At 33.5% G+C, this 17500-nt stretch overlaps 19 protein-coding genes and 2 non-coding genes across 22 annotated transcripts. All coding sequences in view use genetic code 11, as the record gives it.

The window, feature by feature from the left end:
• Window positions 1-44: 44 nt before the first annotated feature.
• psbT (photosystem II protein T) lies at window positions 45-152 on the bottom strand. The gene has a single exon. The coding sequence runs from the start codon at window positions 150-152 to the stop codon at window positions 45-47; it is 108 nt and encodes a 35-aa protein (YP_009054456.1).
• Window positions 153-330: 178 nt separating this feature from the next.
• Window positions 331-1857, bottom strand: psbB. The gene has a single exon. It carries the CDS (start codon window positions 1855-1857, stop codon window positions 331-333), a length of 1527 nt encoding a protein of 508 aa, YP_009054455.1.
• Window positions 1858-2382: 525 nt separating this feature from the next.
• On the top strand, window positions 2383-4412 carry clpP (clp protease proteolytic subunit). Its single transcript has 3 exons — window positions 2383-2451; window positions 3268-3558; window positions 4185-4412. Exons 1-3 carry the CDS (start codon window positions 2383-2385, stop codon window positions 4410-4412), a joined length of 588 nt encoding a protein of 195 aa, YP_009054454.1.
• A 187-nt stretch (window positions 4413-4599) lies between these two features.
• rps12 (ribosomal protein S12) lies at window positions 4600-4713 on the top strand (one part of a trans-spliced gene, as the record gives it; the record has 2 gene entries for this part). Coding sequences YP_009054453.1 and YP_009054409.1 both cover window positions 4600-4713 — 114 coding nt within the window.
• An 825-nt stretch (window positions 4714-5538) lies between these two features.
• Window positions 5539-5892, top strand: rpl20 (ribosomal protein L20). Its single transcript has one exon. The coding sequence runs from the start codon at window positions 5539-5541 to the stop codon at window positions 5890-5892; it is 354 nt and encodes a 117-aa protein (YP_009054452.1).
• A 309-nt stretch (window positions 5893-6201) lies between these two features.
• rps18 (ribosomal protein S18) lies at window positions 6202-6492 on the bottom strand. The gene has a single exon. It carries the CDS (start codon window positions 6490-6492, stop codon window positions 6202-6204), a length of 291 nt encoding a protein of 96 aa, YP_009054451.1.
• A 203-nt stretch (window positions 6493-6695) lies between these two features.
• Window positions 6696-6896, bottom strand: rpl33 (ribosomal protein L33). Its single transcript has one exon. It carries the CDS (start codon window positions 6894-6896, stop codon window positions 6696-6698), a length of 201 nt encoding a protein of 66 aa, YP_009054450.1.
• A 475-nt stretch (window positions 6897-7371) lies between these two features.
• On the bottom strand, window positions 7372-7506 carry psaJ (photosystem I subunit IX). Its single transcript has one exon. It carries the CDS (start codon window positions 7504-7506, stop codon window positions 7372-7374), a length of 135 nt encoding a protein of 44 aa, YP_009054449.1.
• A 420-nt stretch (window positions 7507-7926) lies between these two features.
• On the top strand, window positions 7927-8000 carry trnP-UGG. The gene has a single exon. It is a non-coding gene; the product is annotated as a tRNA-Pro (tRNA).
• A 229-nt stretch (window positions 8001-8229) lies between these two features.
• trnW-CCA lies at window positions 8230-8302 on the top strand. The gene has a single exon. It is a non-coding gene; the product is annotated as a tRNA-Trp (tRNA).
• Window positions 8303-8418: 116 nt separating this feature from the next.
• petG (cytochrome b6/f complex subunit V) lies at window positions 8419-8532 on the bottom strand. The gene has a single exon. It carries the CDS (start codon window positions 8530-8532, stop codon window positions 8419-8421), a length of 114 nt encoding a protein of 37 aa, YP_009054448.1.
• A 180-nt stretch (window positions 8533-8712) lies between these two features.
• On the bottom strand, window positions 8713-8808 carry petL (cytochrome b6/f complex subunit VI). The gene has a single exon. The coding sequence runs from the start codon at window positions 8806-8808 to the stop codon at window positions 8713-8715; it is 96 nt and encodes a 31-aa protein (YP_009054447.1).
• Window positions 8809-9984: 1176 nt separating this feature from the next.
• psbE (photosystem II cytochrome b559 alpha subunit) lies at window positions 9985-10236 on the top strand. Its single transcript has one exon. It carries the CDS (start codon window positions 9985-9987, stop codon window positions 10234-10236), a length of 252 nt encoding a protein of 83 aa, YP_009054446.1.
• A 14-nt stretch (window positions 10237-10250) lies between these two features.
• On the top strand, window positions 10251-10370 carry psbF (photosystem II cytochrome b559 beta subunit). The gene has a single exon. It carries the CDS (start codon window positions 10251-10253, stop codon window positions 10368-10370), a length of 120 nt encoding a protein of 39 aa, YP_009054445.1.
• Window positions 10371-10402: 32 nt separating this feature from the next.
• Window positions 10403-10519, top strand: psbL (photosystem II protein L). Its single transcript has one exon. The coding sequence runs from the start codon at window positions 10403-10405 to the stop codon at window positions 10517-10519; it is 117 nt and encodes a 38-aa protein (YP_009054444.1).
• A 210-nt stretch (window positions 10520-10729) lies between these two features.
• psbJ (photosystem II protein J) lies at window positions 10730-10852 on the top strand. Its single transcript has one exon. The coding sequence runs from the start codon at window positions 10730-10732 to the stop codon at window positions 10850-10852; it is 123 nt and encodes a 40-aa protein (YP_009054443.1).
• Window positions 10853-11792: 940 nt separating this feature from the next.
• On the bottom strand, window positions 11793-12755 carry petA (cytochrome f). The gene has a single exon. It carries the CDS (start codon window positions 12753-12755, stop codon window positions 11793-11795), a length of 963 nt encoding a protein of 320 aa, YP_009054442.1.
• A 242-nt stretch (window positions 12756-12997) lies between these two features.
• On the bottom strand, window positions 12998-13684 carry cemA (chloroplast envelope membrane protein). The gene has a single exon. It carries the CDS (start codon window positions 13682-13684, stop codon window positions 12998-13000), a length of 687 nt encoding a protein of 228 aa, YP_009054441.1.
• A 376-nt stretch (window positions 13685-14060) lies between these two features.
• On the bottom strand, window positions 14061-14615 carry ycf4 (photosystem I assembly protein ycf4). Its single transcript has one exon. It carries the CDS (start codon window positions 14613-14615, stop codon window positions 14061-14063), a length of 555 nt encoding a protein of 184 aa, YP_009054440.1.
• A 423-nt stretch (window positions 14616-15038) lies between these two features.
• psaI (photosystem I subunit VIII) lies at window positions 15039-15152 on the bottom strand. The gene has a single exon. The coding sequence runs from the start codon at window positions 15150-15152 to the stop codon at window positions 15039-15041; it is 114 nt and encodes a 37-aa protein (YP_009054439.1).
• A 704-nt stretch (window positions 15153-15856) lies between these two features.
• accD (acetyl-CoA carboxylase carboxyltransferase beta subunit) lies at window positions 15857-17353 on the bottom strand. The gene has a single exon. The coding sequence runs from the start codon at window positions 17351-17353 to the stop codon at window positions 15857-15859; it is 1497 nt and encodes a 498-aa protein (YP_009054438.1).
• Window positions 17354-17500: the final 147 nt, after the last annotated feature.

Genomic DNA, 17500 nt, shown 5'->3' with positions numbered 1-17500 from the left:
CCCAAGATTGGGAGGCTCATTACTTCAATTAAGATAATGAAAAATCATTTCACCTTTTTAGTTGGAACTTTAGGCGGTTCTCGAAAAAAGATAGCGAAAAAAATTATTCCTAGAGTCGATACTAAGAGGAATGTATAAACTAATGCTTCCATAGATTCAATCGTGGTTTACAATTATAGCTTCCATATCTGTTTATTTAGAGCGTTCCCGGATAAAAAAAGAGCAAGAGTCAAGACAAAGAAAAGGCGGCGATTCAAATCAAGATGTCCCCAGTACCCTATGTCAAAAAAAAAAGAAAATAGAGACGAAAAATCAGAAATTAATGTTGTATCAAACTACTTGTCTTCTTGTAGTTGGATCTCCAAGTTTTTGGAATGTTCCAAATTCCACCTGAGCGTCTAAATCTGGATCAATACCAGCAAAAACATCTCTGAACAAGGTTCGAGAGCCATGCCAAATGTGTCCGAAGAAGAAGAGCAGGGCAAACGAAGCATGTCCAAAAGTAAACCAACCCCTTGGACTACTACGAAAAACACCATCGGATTTCAAAGTAGCACGATCTAATTCAAAAATTTCACCCAATTGTGCGCGTCTAGCATATTTTTTCACAGTAGCAGGATCACTATAACTGACTCCATTTAGTTCACCACCATAGAACTCAACAGTTACACCTACTTGTTCAACACTATACTTCGATTCTGCCCTTCGAAAAGGAACATCGGCTCTAACAATTCCGTCTCCGTCTACCAAAACAACCGGAAATGTTTCAAAAAAAGTAGGCATACGACGTACAAAAAGCTCACGCCCTTCTTTATCTCTAAATAGAGGATGTCCTAACCACCCAATAGCTATTCCATCCCCGTTATCCATTGAACCTGCTCTGAACAATCCACCCTTTGCCGGATTATTTCCGATGTAATCATAAAAAGCTAATTTTTCAGGAATTTTAGACCAAGCTTCGGATAAGCTTTGATTTTCAGCCAGCCCAGTACCAACTCTTCGATATATTTCTTGCTGGAAGTATCCTTGATCCCATTGATAACGAGTGGGACCAAATAATTCAATGGGGGTAGTTGCTGAACCATACCACATAGTTCCAGCAACAACAAAAGCTGCAAAAAAGACAGCAGCGATACTACTGGAAAGCACGGTTTCAATATTTCCCATACGTAATCCTTTGTATAGACGTTGGGGCGGGCGGACACTAAGATGGAATAGGCCCGCCAATATGCCCAATGTCCCTGCTGCAATATGATGAGAGGCTATTCCTCCCGGAACAAAAGGATCAAAACCTTCCACACCCCACGCTGGATTTACAGATTGTACTTTTCCGGTTAGCCCATAAGGATCAGACACCCATATTCCAGGACCATACAATCCTGTTACATGAAAAGCACCAAACCCAAAACAAGCCACTCCTGAGAGAAATAAATGAATTCCAAAGATCTTGGGCAAATCTAAAGAAGGTTTTCCTGTACGTTCATCACAAAAGATTTCTAGATCCCAATACACCCAATGCCAGATAGCTGCCAAGAAGCACAAGCCAGAAAACACAATATGCGCCCCAGCCACACCTTCATAACTCCAAATACCCGGATTCGTTATAGTTCCTCCTGTAATACTCCAACCACCCCATGAATTGGTTATTCCTAAACGAGTCATGAAGGGTATAACGAACATACCTTGTCTCCACATTGGATCGAGAACGGGATCAGAAGGATCAAAAACTGCTAATTCATATAGAGCCATCGAGCCGGCCCAACCAGCAACCAAAGCTGTATGCATTATATGGACAGCCAGCAAACGACCGGGATCATTCAATACGACGGTATGAACACGATACCAAGGCAAACCCATGGAATACCCCCTTATCAACGAAAGATAGACACTATGTAACTTTATTGCACTGGAAAAAACTATGTTATGGACCTCCCTTTTTCAGTGGATTATCTCGGAGAAAGGATTCCATTTTTTTTTTAGTATTTTAGTCAGAATGTCACAATTCTGTTTGTAGGAACAAAGAGAAGCAGATCTATTCTATACCAGATAAGTACCAATACGCAATGGGAGGTTGACTCCATTTTAGATGAGCGAATGCATACGGATTTGTTCATCATTCAAAGAGCCTATTCGTAAGAATTTTACTTTATTCATTTTGTCTTCTTTTTTTTTTATGTTATGAACTTATCGAATCTGCGCAAATAACAAATAAAATAAAACAAAAAAATAAAGAAAATAGAAAAAATAATAAAATAAAAGCCAATATCCAATATAATATTATTAAGACAATAAATTCATATAATATTATTAAGACAATAAATTCATTGTTACGCTTTCACATCAAAGTGAAATAGAGTACTTCATTTTTTTTTATTTCATTTAATGCCTATTGGTGTTCCAAAAGTCCCTTTTCGAAATCCCGGAGAGGATAGTTCAAATTGGATTGACGTATAGTGCGACTTGTCAGAGACATTGGGTCATTATGGGATTTCCCCGTTCTCTACCCCGATCGAGATATCCTCTGTTTCACCAAAGAAGGATTGATTAAATCATCCAAAAATTAGAGCGTGAAGTGGCAATAAAGTGCAATTAGATCTATGCTTTGGAGGTATTCAGATTAATATTATCAATTAGAATAATTTATGGTTAGCTTGTTTGGACCAATAAAATGAAGTATCCAGGCTCCGCTTAGAAAAACCCAATTAGTACTATATCCATGATTACTATTTGTATCATATTCTATTTATAAATTTTATAAATTAGAAATAGGAGTAATTTAAAACTACTAATCATAATCAATCGAATAATTTGATAAATACGTCAAATATTTTGTGGAAGGCGTGAAATGAATTGAAAAAAAAAGGAAGTTGTAGCAAAAAGACACGGTATTGGGGGCATTTGCCCTATATGTGCAAATCCAAATCGGGCAGATCTTTACTCGGAGTAGAGCACAAACCTAAAAGAATTAAAGAAGCCCACTCAGGAACAAGAGAATGTTATCGTGATTTGAATTGGATCCCGATGAAAGAATACATCAATGAGAAGTTAGTTTGATAAGTTTAATGAATTTTTTTTATTTATAGGTAAACGGGTAAAAAAAGGTAAACGGGTAAAAAAACCATCTTTCTTGAAAAATGGAGGAAAAACCCCTTCGTTATTCGTTAAATGGGATCTACATATTGATTCTTTTTTTTCGCGATTTTTGATGAACCGTATGCATCAAAAGGTGCATGTACGGTTCCTAAGGGATAGAATTTGATCCTAATCAACCGACTTTATCGAGAAAGATTACTTTTTTTAGGTCAAGATATTGAGAGTGAGATCTCGAATCAACTTATCGGTCTTATGGTATATCTCAGTACAGAAAGTGAGATCAAAGATTTGTATTTGTTTATCAACTCTCCTGGCGGATGGGTAATACCCGGAATAGCTATTTATGATACTATGCAATTTGTGCGACCAGATGTACAAACAGTATGCATGGGATTAGCCGCTTCAATGGGATCTTTTATCCTGGTCGGAGGAAAAATTACCAAACGTCTAGCATTCCCTCACGCTTGGCGCCAATGAGTTTTTATTTTATTTGAAAGAAAAAAGAAAACTATGCCTTCGCCATATGAAATATGAATATTAAGTAATAATAGCATGGCATTTCGAATTCAATATAAAAATTTTTTTTATTTCGTTTTAACATTAGATTATATATTGAAAGAGTAGTATGAGATATTAGGGGTAGTTCCGATTTTATCGGGAGCCTATTTCAGTGTCGCAAACTTTTTTTTTGTTTTCACACCAGAAGGTTCTTAATGCTATTTATATTATTATGAATTATGAAAGAGGACAAAAAAAAAAGATTATATTCTTTTTTCTTTTTTTTTTATTTGAAAAAAAAAAGAAACTTTGGGATTGCTAAATCACCGATGAAATAAAGCAACGGAGCCACCATAGTATTTTGTTTTTCTTAATTCCTCCCAAGGAAAGGGTGGTCATTGTATCATTTACCGACCTAGGCTTTGTAGACTCTCTATTTTTCTTCGGTAAAAGTGAATTCTCTTGTAGAGCCGTATGCAATGCGCAAGCAATGCCTGTACGGTTGTTCAATTCTATCTTTTTTTTTTATTCTTTATCTCTTCTCGTGACCTTCTTATGCGAGATAAAGTAACCCTTTATTATCTTATATCATCAGGGTAATGATCCATCAACCTTTTGCTGCTTTTTATGAAGCACAAATAGGAGAATTTGTCCTGGAAGCGGAAGAACTACTGAAACTACGCGAAATCCTCACAAGGGTTTATGCACAAAGAACAGGCAAACCCTTATGGGTTGTATCTGAAGACATGGAAAGGGATGTTTTTATGTCAGCAGCAGAAGCCCAAGTTCATGGAATTGTTGATCTTGTAGCAGTTGCATAAAAAATAGCAGGAATTTCACACAAATCGCGATTTGAGATTTTAGTTTCTTACCGAGGTTTCATATTCTATTAATTTGAATTTTTTTAATTTTAATAAAATATATTAAAATAGAATATGAATATAGAAAGAATTCATAATCATCCGGTTAGGATCGATCTAAACCAGCCCATTATGCATACGATTCAACATGCCAACTATTAAACAACTTATTAGAAACACAAGACAGCCAATCAGAAATGTCACCAAATCCCCCGCTCTCGGGGGATGCCCTCAGCGCCGAGGGACATGTACTAGGGTGTATGTGCGACTCGTTCAGATTTCAGATTGTGGGTGGGGACAAAAGAAAGAATTTTTCCACTATCCGTGATCAGTACCGATGAATAGGATAGAATGGAAGACTCCCCTTCACTATCTAAAATGAAAAAAAAAAGATCTAGAATATGCTTCTATTGTGTATCAAATTTATGGTTTCTATTGGTGCAAATTCAATTACCTCAATTTTCAATTGAAAATGCGAAAGAATTCCCCATTGGTAGCAAATGATTATCTGTTAAGCAGGGCAAATCTTATTTAAATTAAAAAGCCGAAAATGGATGCCTCTACTCTTGCAAGAACGGACTAACAAGGTCAGCTAATCAGCTAATCCACATAATTAAATACCGTTACTGTAAAAACGGATCTCGTTGTGAAAGACCTACTACTGAGGAATTCATGGGTAGAGCCAAAAAGTGTAAACTGTACAAGTTAACAATAGCATTGATTCGATCAAGTAAGGGGCTCCGGTGTATAGAGAGGACCTCGCCGTTTAAGAAATAACCATAGAAACGATGGAACCCACTATTTATTTATCCATTTCTATTTACTACTTAATTACTACTTATTTTTATTTACTATATTTTTGTTATTTTTGTTTGATACCTAGTACCAATAAGATTTCTTATTTCAAGGCGAAATGCTTATAAAAAAAAAAAGAAAAAATAGTGGTTGGGAAGGTTAGAGTAGCAAAAGCCGTTGGAATTATTATTTTATACATTGGAAGAATCCGTTTTGTTATTCTAGAAAAGGGAAAAAGAATAACTGAAAGAAAGGAAATCAATTAGTTATTTATCAAAGTTTCGTTTATTCAATGACCAGAATTAGACGAGGATATATAGCTCGGAGGCGTAGAACAAAAATTCGTTTATTCACATCAAGCTTTCGTGGGGCTCATTCAAGACTTACTCGAACTATTATTCAACAAAAAATAAAAGCTTTGTTTTCGGCCTATCGGGATAGAGATAGGCACAAAAGAAATTTTCGGTGTTTATGGGTCACTCGTATAAATGCAGCAATTCGCGAGAATGCAGTATCCTATAGTTATAGTACGTTAATAAACAATCTGTACAAGAGACAGTTGCTTCTTAATCGTAAAATACTTGCACAACTAGCTATATTAAATAGGAATTGCCTTTATCTGATTTCCAATGACATGATAAAATAAGGAGATTGGAAGGAATCCTTCGGAATGTTTGACTTTGACATGGAATTACTTGGAAAATGAATTCCGGGAAGGTAGAATAGAAATAAGTATGATAAAATATGATCATAATATGATCAAGTAGTCAAACTGAACAAAAACATTCAATAAAAAAATATTTATTTTTTTATTTACTTTACCCAATTCGTTTTTTTTACGACACGACAATCAAATCTGTATTCCTGGATTTTTCTCGAACAAAACATCAACCGACGTTTGAGTTCGGATTGAAATTTTGATTCAATTAAAGAGTAAGTCTATTTTTTTCTGGTTCTAAGACCCGTAGTTCGAGCGACCAACTCGTTTTTTTTCAAATTGTCTTTCATTATTAAGAAAGGGTAATGAAGATAAAATACGAGCTTGTTTTATAGCAATGGTAATTAATCGTTGTTGTTTTAAAGTCAATCTATTCACCCGTCTAGATAATATTTTTCCTTGTTCACTAATAAATCGACTAATTAAACTCATGTTTCTATAATCAATTCGATCCCCCGATCCAATCGGGGGCAGACGCCTACGAAGAGATCGCTTGGGCTTAAGAAAAAGTCGCTTGGATTTATCCATGGCTTGTTTATTTTATTCCTTTTTTCGAGAATCCTATTTCCTTTGATCGGATCAAAAATGCTAATGATTTCGAATTAAGAAATAGGATTTTGCTTATTTCTATTTAAATATATATATTAACATATGATATGCTAATATATGATATGTCAATATGTCATTTTTCATCTTCCTTGTAAAAGTCACACGCAGTTGATCAATTCCATCTATTTCTTTATCTCCCCGTGAATTGTATGTTTGTAACAATAGGGACAGAATTTTCTCAACTCCAATCGACTAGGCCTATTGTGTCGATTCTTTTGAGTAATATATCTAGAAATGCCTATTGATTTCTTATTAACACTCTTTCGAACACAACTGGTACATTCTAAAATAACCCTTATTCGGACGTCTTTACCATTGGCCATGAACCTCCTTTTGGTTTTTATTCACTCAACTCTTCTATTTTCCTATCCGAAACGAAGAAGAAAAGAAGGAAAAAATACAAGTTACTAACTCGAAATCAAATTATGAAAGATTTTGTTGCCGCCAATATAGTAATAGTAAAAATAAGTAATACAATGATTAAAAATTATATTTACATTAGAAGTATATTTAGATTAGAAGTTTAGATTAGAATAGAAGTACAGTCTTTCTATTTTATTTCAACTTCTTGTATGATACTGTTGCCCTAACCGCATTTCCACTTCTGTTCTCTTAATTTAATTAAAGATTTAATTAAAGTAAATTTACTTGAAGTTTGAACCCAGTTCCGTGTTTGGCTGAGGTTGAATCCACTTTTATTCTTTCTCTTTTCTAACTTATTCGAATTAGAAAAAAGGGGGTAGTAGTCAGAGATATTTAATTGTGTCTCTAAGTTTCTTCACCCCCCTGTGTTAATAACTAGAATGAAAAAAAAGGGAATGTCAAAGCATCCGGGAAAAAACGATTGATCTCTATCAATAGACCTGCTAAAGACCCGAACCATAGAGTACTTATTACTGGCGCTACGGATAGATATGTTTTTAGATCTCGCATAAAAAATCCTCCTTCTGTATTCTTTATTGTAATACATAACGGCAATACATATATGATCAGATGTATATATGTAGTTAAATTAAAGGACACTCGCATTTGTTTTGTACGCGGAATTCTTAATTCAAATTGAGAAATGTACAATAATTTGATAGATAAGATTTTCCTCTTCTTTTCTTAAAAGAACAAAATACGTCTCTTTCCGTCTGGGCATTCACGAAATTTATGGCGGGTTTCCTATTTTTTTTTTCATATGTATATAAGTTTATTATTATATGTATTATATGTTATATGATATGAGACAAAAAAAAAAAAGAAGAAATGGCAAGATAAGTTATGTATCTCAATGGAGAAAATGAAATGAAATAAGTATGTGGAAAACAAGACAGGGATTCTCTACAATGACATTGTAGACCAATTGAAAGGGATGTAGCGCAGCTTGGTAGCGCGTTTGTTTTGGGTACAAAATGTCACGGGTTCAAATCCTGTCATCCCTACTTATTACTTCGCCTCTGAGCAATACAATAACAAGGGATCAATTGAGATCAATTAAAATTGGGCATACCTAATCATAAATTAATATGATATTAAAGAATATCATATTATTATTTATTATATTTATATATAATATAGTTTATATATGAGATAGTATAGGCATTCAAGATGTAGTGGAGTAAAAAAAAAAGAATCTTTTTACTTACAGCTTTCTTTTTTGTAATAAAAAAGCGCTCTTAGTTCAGTTCGGTAGAACATGGGTCTCCAAAACCCAATGTCGTAGGTTCAAATCCTACAGAGCGTGATTCCATTCTTGTTTTGTTAAGTCAAAAATTTTAGGGAAAAGCTTGAACATCAATCTTAATTTGACCTCCTGTGGATAAAAAAAAGGAGGAGGTCAAAAAAAAGGGTATTAATTAATCAAAGATCCAACTGGTCACCACGTCTGTATTGTAAATAAGCAGTTACGAATAATCCAGCCAAAGTAATAGGAATTAGACCTAAGACGATTCCAAATAGAAAAACTTCAATCATTTCAATTTGTTTGAAAAGAGGAAAAAGGAGGTAATATCTATCCTTAAATATTAATGCATATTGCCCATAAATCTCAATAACCAAGAATTGGAAATTGACACGGTAAGGAACTAGAAAATGGAATACTGCAAAAAAAAAAATTCTTTTTTTTTTTTTTATGAATTGTTCATTCAATTAATTTCAAATAAGTCGTATCTTGCTCAGACTAATAAATAGAACTAAAGTTATAGTTAAAGCTACTAACAGAAAACCAAAATAACTAGTTAGAGTGGGCATGAAGGAGCTAAATAAACTATTTTTTTTTATCCATATATTTGTAAAATACTTTCCTAAATTCAATTTTTTAAAGATACGAAGATAAGCAAAAATACCAATTGAAAGTTTTTTATTTATTAATCATTTATCAATCATTATCATTATAGATTATAGACAACACTCCAAAAAAAAAAGAGCGATATAAGTAGAAAAAGAAATCAACTCATCATCTAAAAATCTACCTATCCTATCTCCGAATCAAAAGATTCATTGGACAACTCTTGAGAAATAAAAGAACAAACTAAATTGAAATATTAAAGAAATATTAAAATAATAATATATTAGAAAAACTGTGTTGTATAACTTCATTCAAAGAAACTGTCTTTGAATCAAATCACTATGGAAATCGCTACGGAATAAAATTGGAAAATCATTTCTATGTTGATCACTTCTTTTAGTTTATTTATTTATTTGTATCAAATCCTTTTTTTTTTTAGATTTTAGAACGAAAAGTAACCCTCTATTTTTCTTTATAATATCTTTTACTTTTTTTTTCTTTCCATATAAAAATAAAAAAAAAAACCTCTTTGTAGTTTAATTAAGTATCAAGAAAATCAAGAAAAACCTTTTGCATCGAATACAAGAACAAGAATACACACATTCAGAATATTGATTCTTACAATTATTTTTTCGCTGTTCTCTCGAATATTCTCTACTGCCAGTACTTGTTTCTGGACAACTAAGCAATTCCTTAAAATGAAAAAAAGGATTTCAACAAAAAACTCTTATTCTACAAGTACGAAGGGGAGGGGGTTAGATTTCGCATCTAATTGAATTGTGAATTCGGGGAATAGGCTAATCTCTTTTATGAATTTTTATTTATGAATTTTTATTATTAATTATTAGAAAACAACCCGTCAAATTCACATTTTTCTCTAATCTATGGTACACGGTTCTACAGTGACAAGAAAAAGAAAAGACTAAAGAAATTATATAGGACTTCGTTTCGAGACTGATTGGAGTTGCGTTGCTGCGTCAGAAGAAGGATAGCTATACTGATTTGGTATATTTTAAAGAAACCCTCGGTACGATATTGACGATCTCACAAAGATTGAATTTCAGTGAATTTTCATTTACTGATCTCGTCTTTTACGGAATCGATCCCCTTTTGACTGTACAAGAATATGTGGAGCTCGCATGTCTGGAAGCACAGGAGAACGTTCTTTTGCTGATATTATTACCAGTATTCGATATTGGGTCATTCATAGCATTACTATACCTTCCCTATTCATTGCAGGTTGGTTATTCGTCAGCACAGGTTTAGCTTATGATGTATTTGGAAGCCCTCGTCCAAATGAATATTTTACAGAGAGCCGACAAGGAATTCCCTTAATAACTGGCCGTTTTGATCCTTTGGAACAACTTGATGAATTTAGTAAATCTTTTTAAGTTAGGAGGGCCCAATGACTATAGATCGAACCTATCCAATTTTTACAGTGCGATGGCTTGCTGTTCACGGACTAGCTGTACCTACCGTTTCTTTTTTGGGGTCAATATCAGCAATGCAGTTCATCCAACGATAAACCTAATCTGAATTAATATTAATTATAAAGCTATGACACAATCAAACCCGAACGAACAAAACGTTGAATTGAATCGTACCAGTCTTTACTGGGGGTTATTACTCATTTTTGTACTTGCTGTTTTATTTTCTAATTATTTCTTTAATTAATATTTAATTTATTTCTTTTAATTAATATTCTTTAATTAATATTTAATTTTTAATTAAATATTTAATTAAAAAATTAAAAAAGGAAATTAGAATAATAAATAAGAGCAGAAATTCTCTTATCTCGTCGGAAGGATATCATCACATAATTATCTATGACTGTTCATGTCTCTAGCAGGACCACTTGATTAAATGTGGAGGGAAGTGGGATAAATGGCCGATACTACTGGAAGGATTCCTCTTTGGATAATAGGTACTGTAACTGGTATTGCTGTGATCGGTTTAATAGGTATTTTCTTTTATGGCTCCTATTCCGGCTTGGGTTCATCCCTGTAGTAATAGGATGAACTGAGTTGTAGACATGAAAGCGTAAGAACTCAACGGCATCCCCGTCGAATCAGACAGAAAAAAGGGGGCGCTGCTGAGTTCTTAATAATCATAATACTTTATTCGTATAAATGACAAAATGAATTCCATTTTATGAATTACATTCTTCTGATATTTTAAATATTTCAAAAAATTCCATTACACTTTTTTCTGGGTGGTGCTTGTAAAAAAGTAACTTCATTGATTCAGAATATTTTTTCCTCGATAGTATCTTATCTATCAATACTGTTAGAAGAAAGAAGGAATTGCTAAATTTTCTTTTCCTGGATCACATATAATATATATATATATTATATATTTCTATTTTTTTTTTTTTTTCTGTCGATCCGATATGAAGTTCTATTTGCTCAAAAAATTTTCCTTTCTTTGAAGAATAGGAATCTTTGATGAATGGTATTAAGAATCATTATTATTTCGACACAAGCAAAGGGGGGGGGTGGAAAATTCCTTTGCTTGTGTCGAAGAATAAAAAGACAAATAGAAGAATATCCCCTATAATATTTTGTTTCCCTCATTTAACCTTTTCTTTTCCGCTTAGTTATCTTATGCTTAGTATCAGTATTTAGTCGAATTTGATTCTATTAGAATAGAAAAAAGCTATGGATACATTGTATCACAGCTAAATCTGTGAATAGTGACATAATCGCACCACTCCAATTTAGATTGGAAAAGAGGGGATAAAGTCAAATAGTCTTCTTACCAATATACATACTAAATATAGAAATGTGGTACAAGTAATTCCCCTAATTTGGTATAAAAAAAAATAGAAACAAAAGCAAAACAAAAGTCTTTTCGCAATTTTTTTTATCATACAGAATTTCCAACAAAAATTTTCTTCTTTTTAAGAAATTAAGAAAAGATAAGAACTTGATGTTGATAAATTCGTAATCTAGAAATTCATTTCGGACAATTGAACCTTCTCAAACTGTTTCTTTTTAAGAACCAAAAAGATTTGTGCCAAAATAACGGATGCCAAGAAGAACAAAAGGCCTTGGACACGTAATGGGTCTTGAAGTACTATTTCTGCGTCTCCCTGACCAAATCCGCCCACATTAGGATTACTTGTTAATGGTTGATCGAGTTTGATGGATTCGCCTTCTGAAACAAGAAGTTCTGGTCCTGGGGGGATACTATCAATCACTTGACGCCCCTCTGGCGCATCTGTTATAGTTATTTCGTACCCCCCTTTTTCTTTTCGTATGATTTTGCTTACTATACCCGCTGCTGTAGCATTATAAACCGTATTGTTACTCTTGCTCCCGTCGGGATAAATCTGACCCCTTCCCCTGTTCCCGCCTACGTATATGGGATATTTTAAGAAGTGAGCATCCTTCTTAGCAGCAGGGTCCGGAGAAAGAATAGGAAAGGTGATTTCACTATATTTTTGACCAGGAACGGGACCTATCACAAGAATATTTTTTTTAGTGGGGCGATAACTCTGAAAAGACAGATTACCTATCTTTTCTTTCATCTCTGGCGAAATACGATCAGGAGGGGCTAATTCAAACCCCTCAGGTAAAATAAGAACAGCCCCCACATTCAAAGCTCCCTTTTTACCATTAGCAAGAACTTGTTTTAGTTGCATATCATAAGGAATTCGAACAACTGCTTCAAATACAGTATCAGGAAGTACCGCTTGTGGAACCTCAATACCCACGGGCTTATTAGCTAAATGACAATTCGCGCATACAATACGACCAGTTGCTTCGCGCGGATTTTCATAACCCTGCTGTGCAAAAATGGGATATGCATTTGAAATGTATGCCCCAGTTATTATATATATCATGAGCGATACGGAAATGGAGCGAGTAATCTCTTCCTTTATCCAAGAGAGGGTCTTTCTAGTTTGCATGGTCCAGTCGTTGATCCAGAAAATTTCTACAATAAAATTAGGTAGGTCGCTAGGATAGTTCCCTATCCACGATGCTGCTAGTTACTGAAAAATTTTTACTAAAATACTAAAATATAGGAGGAATCCGAATCTCTTGGATGTATAGAAAAAATAAGTGTATAAAAAAAAAAGTAAGATTTTGAATATTTTATTTTACTTATGGACAAAATAACAAAATTCTAATTGGATCGGTGGATCATTTTTCAGTCATTCATTGAATGATAAATCACTACAAGTGACGGAGATACACGATTTAAATAACGGAAGATCCAATATTTAAAAATTGTATCGAAAATTACTGGAAAGGTGGAAACAAGTCCAGATATAATTTGATCATTATGAGCAAATCCAAAATCCTTGTAGAAAGAGCTAATCATTAGTTCCCAACCGTGGGGTGAATGGAATCCTATACATAAGTCGGTTAATAAAAGAATAGAAAGGGCTTTTATCGTGTCGCTTAAGTTATATATGAATTCTTGAACCCAAGAATTCAGAATAAAAAGTTCTTCATTAACTAAAAAAGAATAACCACTTAGAATAACGAAACAGATTATATTTGTCGAGAAGTGCAAAATCGTATCTATACGATCTGCGTTGTGCATCTTGATCAATTGGATCGTTTCTTTGTGGATTCCGATACGAAACTTTTGTAGATGTGTTTCGGGGTATTCCTTTATCATTTCGTCCAACAGGAAGAGTTCCTCAAATTCTATTAATTTTTCTAGAATACTCTTTTCTTGAATATCATTTAAAAAAGTTTCGGATTTACTAGTATTCCACCAATTAATAATCCAAGATCCCAGACTTTTATTAAATGAAAAAGAGACCCACCAGGGCAAAAATACTATAGACGTAAGATATAGAAGGGGAATGAATGCTTTTTTTTCCATTTTTTCGTCTGTGAATTTTTAATGAATCCGCTTCATTCGTCAACTCTATACGATCTAATATTTCTATCAAGCATAAGTTCTATTCTAATATTAGATATTAGAATTTAGAATAGAAAGCTTCGAACCCGCGAATTTATTCCCTCTTTTTTATTTGTGAGTCAGTGGTTAGTCCTTGAATTTTGTGAATTTACATACGCATAAAAAAAAGTTCCGTTTTCGAATTTTTCTGTTTTCCGTATATATTCCGTATATATAATATACGTCTTCTTTGGTTCATCAGTATTATGAATAAATTTAAGTTAAGTTATGTTATAGAAAAAAAAAAGAGGATTTTTTGGTTTTTTACCTCCTGCTAAGAAAAGTGCTTCGGTTTATTTCAAAATACTTCAATTGGTACACGCAAAAAATAGGCCAATTCCGCTGCTTTTTGCTCAATTTCTCGTGGAGTCAAATTCTCATCAGTACGAGTCAAAGGAATGGCCCCCTGGCCTCTGATTTCCATATAAAGGACACGCCGAGCAGAAAAACCTTCTTTAACTTCTATTCTGATAGACTGAATATCTTTCATAAAGAGTCGTAGTAAGATGCGACGATTTTTTCCTGGAAATCCCCAACGAAAAATACACACTATTCCTTCTTTTCTATCGAATCGATCATAACCACTACCTACATTCCACGAAATTGTGCACCACAAATAAGAGCTAATAAACAGACCGGCGAGCCCATAGAAAGACATCACGATCCCTTGTGGAAAAAAAATGATTTGCTGAGACGGGAATAAAGATATCAAATTTCTGTCAAGATAACTGGAAATTCCAATCAATAAAAACCCCAATGAACCTAAAAAAAGTATAATGGCCCAGCAGAAATTACTTATTTTTCGAGACCCCGCTATAAGTTCTATCCATATATGTTCTGATCGCCAACTCATACTAGATCTAGTTGCATTTTATTGGAAGTGGGAGACCGGCCAAAATGAATTTTACTTTACGTTTTTTTGTTTCCGAAGGAACTTTCATCAACTTGCACTATTCTGATGTGAATCTTTCGAAGCAATTCGTTAGATCTAAAAGTAAAATAATAGGAGCCCCCTCATATGATCCCCTATCTACACATACTACACATATATAGCTACATGGGCTTTGCATTTATTTCAGGCATCCGCCCCAATCGCGACTTATTTTCAACAAATAGCTCGTTTACTCATATATCATATTTACGTTTACGCCTGCCCTTTCTTTTCTGTTTGAAAGAAGCCACAAGTTATACCATATTATACTGAATAGATATCTGTGTTATGATCCAAGTCTAAGTCTTGAAAAAAAAAAATAGATGAAATTTGCCCCCATCAGATCTAAAAAATCTTGTTTTTTTGAACATGAAGAGATAAAGAAGCCATTGCAATTGCCGGAAATACTAAGCCCACTAAAGGCACAAAAATAGAGGGTAAGTTGTTGAGAATTGTCATAGAATGGGCACCTCGATTTAATATTTGTACCTGTTATTTATTTATTGTTATATTAATCTTTTTACCTATTATCGCTATATTATATTGTTAGAAAGATATCTTAAATAGAAGGATCTCTTAAAATTATTAGAATTCCTATATAATTATACTAAGTATATCTAAGTGAGTATATATAAGAAAGTGCAAGGAATATAGAACTAACTAAATGGACTTATTCATTTTTCTACATGAAATACATGTATGATAATCCACTTGTTTGTTATTCTTCTATTATCTTTTTCTTGTCTTATAATTTGAATTTCATAATTTGAATTTAATAAAGAGTTTCTTCCCCTTATAAATTATTCCAAAATTCGTTATAGTTTATAGTTATAATATAATACGAAAGGAAGAAAAGAACATAGGAAGAAAAGAACAGGAAATTCGTTTTATTTATTATTTAATTTACTACTCTGCCCAATTGAATTTCGCGGAAAAAGAATTCGCTCTTTTATCTTGTTCATAGAGGTTTCCTAATTAGGAATCAGGGATATCGGTAAAAAAAAAATTATCTGTATGATTCTTTCCATAATTTCCTCTTATGTCACCAAAAAAAATCCATTCTTCGGATTTTTCCTTTGATTCCGATAAATAAATACTTATTCTAAATAGTTATTCGCCAGAAAGAAAATAATTTAAGGAATTCAATTTAATTAACTATTAACTTAAGTTAAGGTTCTACTTAAGTTATGATTCAAAGGAAAGAAAGCGTGGAGCTGAAATAACTCACTCAGAACGCCCTTTAACAGATTACGTGGTACGATTGGATCGAATAAGCCCTTATGGAATAAAAATTCAGCCGCTTGTGAACCTTCAGGTACTGTCTTATTCAATGTTTGTTCAATTACTCTTTTACCTGCAAATGCAATGTAGGCGTTGGGTTCAGCAATAATGATATCCCCCAACATACCAAAACTAGCTGTCACCCCCCCAGTCGTAGGAGATGTAAGAATTGATACATAAACTAACTTTTTATTCGATTGATAATCATATAAAGCGGAAGAAATTTTAGCCATTTGCATCAAGCTCAAACTTCCTTCTTGCATGCGTGCTCCTCCGGAAGCACACACTAGAATAAGAGGTAAAAATTGATTGGTAGCATACTCGATTAAACGAGTAATTTTCTCGCCTACTACCGATCCCATACTACCCCCCATAAACTGAAAATCCATAACCCCAATTGCTACGGGAATGCCGTTTAGTTGACCTATGCCGGTTTGAATGGCCTCGGTTAATCCTGTCTTTTTTTGATAAGAATCAATACGATCTTTATAAGGTTCCTCCTCTGAATGAAAGTCAATGGGATCCAGAGAGAACATCTCCTCATCCATAGGATCCCAAGTGCCTGGATCAATCGAAAGTTCAATTCTATCTGAACTACTCATTTTCAAATGATATCCACATTGTTCACAAATATTCATTTTTGATTTAAAAAATTTCTTATAATTTAATCCATAACAAATTTCACATTGAACCCACAAATGCTTGTATTTTTGAGTTACGCCGAGATCATTAGAATTTTCTCTTAGAGCGAAATCGCTGCCGTTCGTGCTAGTTCTTAGCCTGGAATTCCCGGTTTCACTATTATTTCTACTTTCACCCAAAATGTAAGTAGAAATGTAACTTTCGTTGTAATTTTCACTACCACTTAAAATAGAACTAGCAATCCCGATTTGAGAACGAAGATAACTGTCAATGCAACTATTGATGTAATTATTCCAACTATATTTATTATCATACATAGAATAATCATAGTGGGAATCGTCACTCCTAGACCCCTTATTTAAATAACTAGAATTCCAATAACTAGAAAATTCTTTTTCTAATTCACTCAAAAAAGAATGATTATTGTCAATCCCAAAAACTTGATTTTCAATATCAAAATATATGGAATAACCGTCTTTTTTATTATCCCTACCTAAAACTAAAAAAGTGTCATCCACGTTTAAATTCCGAATGTCCCTAACGCCGACTAAATGATCAACATTACTACTGTCACTATGACTCCAATTATAGGTGTTTTTTTCTGTATCATTTAGAATCGGGTCTTCACTTACACTGGTATTTTCAAGAGGACCAAGATTATCCATTGATTTACTTAGCCTACACCTGTATTCTAACTCCACATTGGATAACATCGAATGGAACCAACATTTTTTCATAGAGCTTTCTTGCCGCTATTTACATCAAAATAAATAGATGTATAGTCATTCGATGAAAAATCATTTGAATATTTCATTTCCTCTCAGAATAAGCATATATATCGAATAAGCATCTAATCCAATCACTAGGATTATTAAGTAATAAAG

Source organism: Populus euphratica, chloroplast (genome assembly GCF_000495115.2).
Source record: "Populus euphratica chloroplast, complete genome".
NCBI classification, from domain to species: Eukaryota; Viridiplantae; Streptophyta; class Magnoliopsida; order Malpighiales; family Salicaceae; genus Populus; species Populus euphratica.
The sequence above is the reverse complement of the archived record's forward strand: the minus strand, read 5'-3'. Positions and strand labels throughout refer to the sequence as shown.